The sequence below is a fragment of the Acyrthosiphon pisum genome, chromosome A3, assembly GCF_005508785.2.
Source record: "Acyrthosiphon pisum isolate AL4f chromosome A3, pea_aphid_22Mar2018_4r6ur, whole genome shotgun sequence".
Taxonomy (NCBI): domain Eukaryota; kingdom Metazoa; phylum Arthropoda; class Insecta; order Hemiptera; family Aphididae; genus Acyrthosiphon; species Acyrthosiphon pisum.
Genome location: NC_042496.1, coordinates 27,606,700 through 27,610,802, shown reverse-complemented (window position 1 = coordinate 27,610,802; position 4,103 = coordinate 27,606,700). Strand labels below are relative to the sequence as shown.

The window sequence follows — 4,103 nt, the reverse complement described above, 5'->3', positions numbered from 1 at the left end:
CACATCATTGTAAAATCAATACATTCATCACTTCGTTCAGAATCTAAAAGACATATACATTTACTGAGAAAATAATATTATAAACTATAAACTATAAAGTGATAAAAAAAACCAACCTGTATATACCTACAAGCCAGTGGCGGTTTATCCCAAAAATGGGCCCGTGTGCAAAATTAAAAAAAGGCCCCCTTCATTTTTTTATTTTAAATAATATAAGTATAGATATATAAATTCAAAATTTAAATTAAGAATTTTTATTCTAAAATTAGTTCTACAGTGTACTTTCTATTTTATTGAAATTAAAATTACATAAAAAATAAGATGAAATTACGTCATACAAATAAAATAATATAATATATCTATTAATAATGATAAAAATATAATATTTAATAATAATAATAATAATAATAATAATTCAATGGAAATTTCGTTGCATGCTTTTTTTTCTGCATAACTATTAATTATTTCTTTTAAATTTAACTGACAAGCTCGGTCATTTTCAATAGATAGAATTCCAAGTCCACTTAATCTCTCTTCACACACTGTGTTCCGTAAATAATTTTTGATTAGTTTTAATTTTGAAAATGATTGTTCCGCTGTAGCAACTGTTAACACAAAAATAACATGCACGCTGTGCATATTTCAGAAAATGTTGTTGCGAATGTGGGGTTCTCTATAACAAGTAATTCGGTAATTGGTCTTACCGATGTTCGTTTTGTAGTTTATTCTTTAAAACAAGATCTGAATGATAAAATTTGACCAGCAAGAGCATTAGATAAATCAGAATCATAATATTCTACCAATTTATTAGCGGAGTCATAAATTTGTTCGTCTGTTAAATTAATCAACGAATTCAGTTGAATAACTTTAAATATTTTGAATACGTTATTTAAACTAGTAAAACATTCTTTTAGTTGCATTATTGCATTGTCCAATGTTAAATAAAATATATTTATTTTAAAATGTTCTTCTGCTGGAGTAAATCAATAATCTTGGAGGATTTTGTCATAAAATCGTTTGCTCTTCGGCTTCTTTTTTATTGAAATTTTTGTGATACACCCCATTTTTTGCCATTTCTACTGCTATTTTGAAAAAATCACTGTATTGTGACCTGTATTCTTGAAGATTTATCAACGCAGAATTAAGCAAAGAAGCTGCTGTGCTCAATTCTTGTTTAGGAGACTGAAGAACTTTTGATACAACATTTACATTCTCCAAAATTTTGCCAATGAAAATAACACTGAATATAAATTGAAAATCTTCCATATGAACTTTTAAATCGTTTGCTTCAAATATTTTGTCTTTATTTTTGATTCTAATAATTATAGAATTAATTAATTATGTTCTAAAATATCAACATAACGATGTCGAACCATTTGAAATTGAAAATTTATTTTTTAATTTTTCGTAAATAACTGTATTTATTTAATTTTTGTTTTGTGAAACGTTGAGCACTAATGCCCCCCCCCCCCAAACCGTGGGCCCGTGACATTTGCACACATGGCACACATGTATGACACGCCACTGTTACAAGCAGTTTTACACAATTTTCAATAGACATTGATAATTGAACATTTTAACAATACAGTAAACGTTTATGTTATAGTTATTATGGGACTACAGAATGGATTAAACCAACCACGAATTGCAAATGCGCCTTTAACAAACAACATTCAAGACGGTGAGTTTTATTGTTAAGTACCTGTAGATGTTATATGGTAACTTTTATAATTTATACCTATATTTGTAAGGGGAATAGTTCCTACACGAGAGTAACAATTGCATACGTTGGCAGTGGCGTAACAAAAAATTTTGTACATGGAGGGGGTGCTAAGTCTCACAAAAAATACAAATACATTATGTCTTTTATTGACACTTTTTATTTTTTTATTAATCTTGATAAAATTCTAAGGTCGACACAGTCAAGGGGAGCTATGGTCTCCTTAGTCCCCCTTGGTTACGCCACTGTACGTTGGTTCCTACAAATGTGATGTCCTAATTCCTACACGAATATAAAAATGATATTATACTTTAGAATACATACGACAAACGTCTGTGAAAGTTTTTATTCAGATTTTGATTCAATTTTTCATCACCAACATCCACATATTTTTAAAATTATTTAAATTCTCAAACTTTTCAAGTAAATGAGTAGGTATAAATGTATAATATAAAACTAACACATAGGCGAGTACTCTAACTCTAACATATCCATATATATTAGGTACATTATTACAGTAACCAACTCAATGTGACGAAGTATATTTGACACCCACAGTAGATCGACTTCTCAGTTTTTTGGTTTTGGCCAGTTAAGGTTATCCAATTTCGAAATTTTAACCAACGTGCAACGTAGGTATACTTACTGTAATTGTTTTTTGTCGTTACACGGCAGCCTATAGATTGTTGATTTATCGTCGTAATCATGTTCACGATTATTATTACTAAATATAGCGTCGTAAAAAATCTCAGTTGGTACATTCGTCCTATGGTAGGACTCCTACCGCCTCCCACTCCTGGCGTAAATGTACATGCAGTCCCTTTTTCTGTTTTTATATTAACTATATTTATGTATTATATTCCTACATCATACCTATTTATTAATATTTTATGTAGCTGCAAGAAAAATGAAAAGGAAACCACGACGACCAAAGTTTGGGGGCGATTAGCAGAATACGAACGATTGGATCAACAACGACACATGAGTGAAACGACGACGGACAATGTTCAGGGACAATTAGAAAAATGGAAAATACAACAGAAAGTATTGGAAATGGAATCTACTAGACTCAACACCATTTTGGATATACTCAACAGTCACTAATAGGACTTGGTCTTGCAGGTCCGAGAAGGCATTGCTACCATAGATACAGCGAATATAAGTCTTATCCATTTGTCATAGTAATGTATTACAGTAGGCACAGTCACACAGGATAGTTGTATTATTTTAAATAAAGACAAAAATGTCCTAATATTATTATTATAACAATACAGTTATAAACGTATCCTGTACGATGCTGCATAGTGCGTATACTGCGTATACTGTTCCTATAGTGTATTTTATTAAAACATTCTATTTAATATATTATTATAAGTATTACTTATAAAGAAGTTCATACCTATTACCTATATAATTGTATAGTCTATATTCTATAATCTATATTATATTCAGAATAAGAACGTACCTCGACGGCGACAAGTTTTCGTCCGCGACGGTTAGACTCTTCTCCTATCGAGTCGACGCTCGAGTCCAGTGCTTTGGAAAAAAAACCACGCCCATAAGCAGAAGCTTAGGCTTGTTCTTATTCTGAATAGAGTATATAATCAGTGGTGACGTAAATAGGGAAATGCAGGCAATACTGCTGCATTTGGACCTTAATGTTGAGATGGTCTTTCTGTTAGTTGTAGGTAGCAAAAAAAGGCCTTTCAGAATACTTAGTATTATTTTTTATATAGGTTTTAGTAAATTGTATATTTACACTACTCAACTACTGCCTATTATTACTGTTTCCTTCCAGCTTTTGAGGATGCTATCGAATGAAAATAATATGTAATTATATACATATAAATATTTATAGTCATTAGTTTTATCCTATAGAGCAGCCAGCAGGGATGGGCAACTCAATGCTACTAGAGGGCCAATATTGAAAGTGCGAACATTTAGCAGGCCAGAGAACATAGGTAATAGGCAAAAAAAAACCTTTATGTTAATTATGCCCCTATAAATAATATAATATTATTTACATTTAATAGTTCAATACTAGATAAGAATTTATATCTACGTTTTACGGTAAACATCGATTTTAATAATTTTATAAATATAATAAAATAAAATACAGAAAAATACTAATATTTTATATTTTTATAATCTAATTTGAAATGTACCACAGACCGGTGAAAAATGGTACGCGGGCCGCCAGTTGCCCATCTCTGCTGTAGAGAAACAATTGTTTTATTAGGTGTTGGACACCAAATCGATTATTTGAATTTCGCGCGACGTGACCGTCACGTCCCGTGTCGCAACGTTTGCTATTCTGGTGCGCGCCGCGAAGTCGACCTTTGTACCTCCGGAGTAGGGACGGTCTCGCTGCAGCCGAGCCTCC

At 31.5% G+C, this 4,103-nt stretch overlaps 1 protein-coding gene across 2 annotated transcripts in view; it reads left to right on the top strand.

Moving 5' to 3' along the window:
- Positions 1–2,977, top strand: part of LOC100165505 (mucin-2) — a 20,272-nt gene extending 17,295 nt beyond the window's left edge. For both annotated transcript variants that reach the window (XM_001944030.5, XM_003246468.4), the window contains exons 7-8: positions 1,607–1,681; positions 2,617–2,977. In XM_001944030.5, the coding sequence (XP_001944065.2) occupies positions 1,607–1,681; positions 2,617–2,824 (283 nt within the window). In that variant the 3' untranslated portion in view covers positions 2,825–2,977. The remainder of the gene's footprint in view (positions 1–1,606; positions 1,682–2,616) is intronic.
- Positions 2,978–4,103: the final 1,126 nt, after the last annotated feature.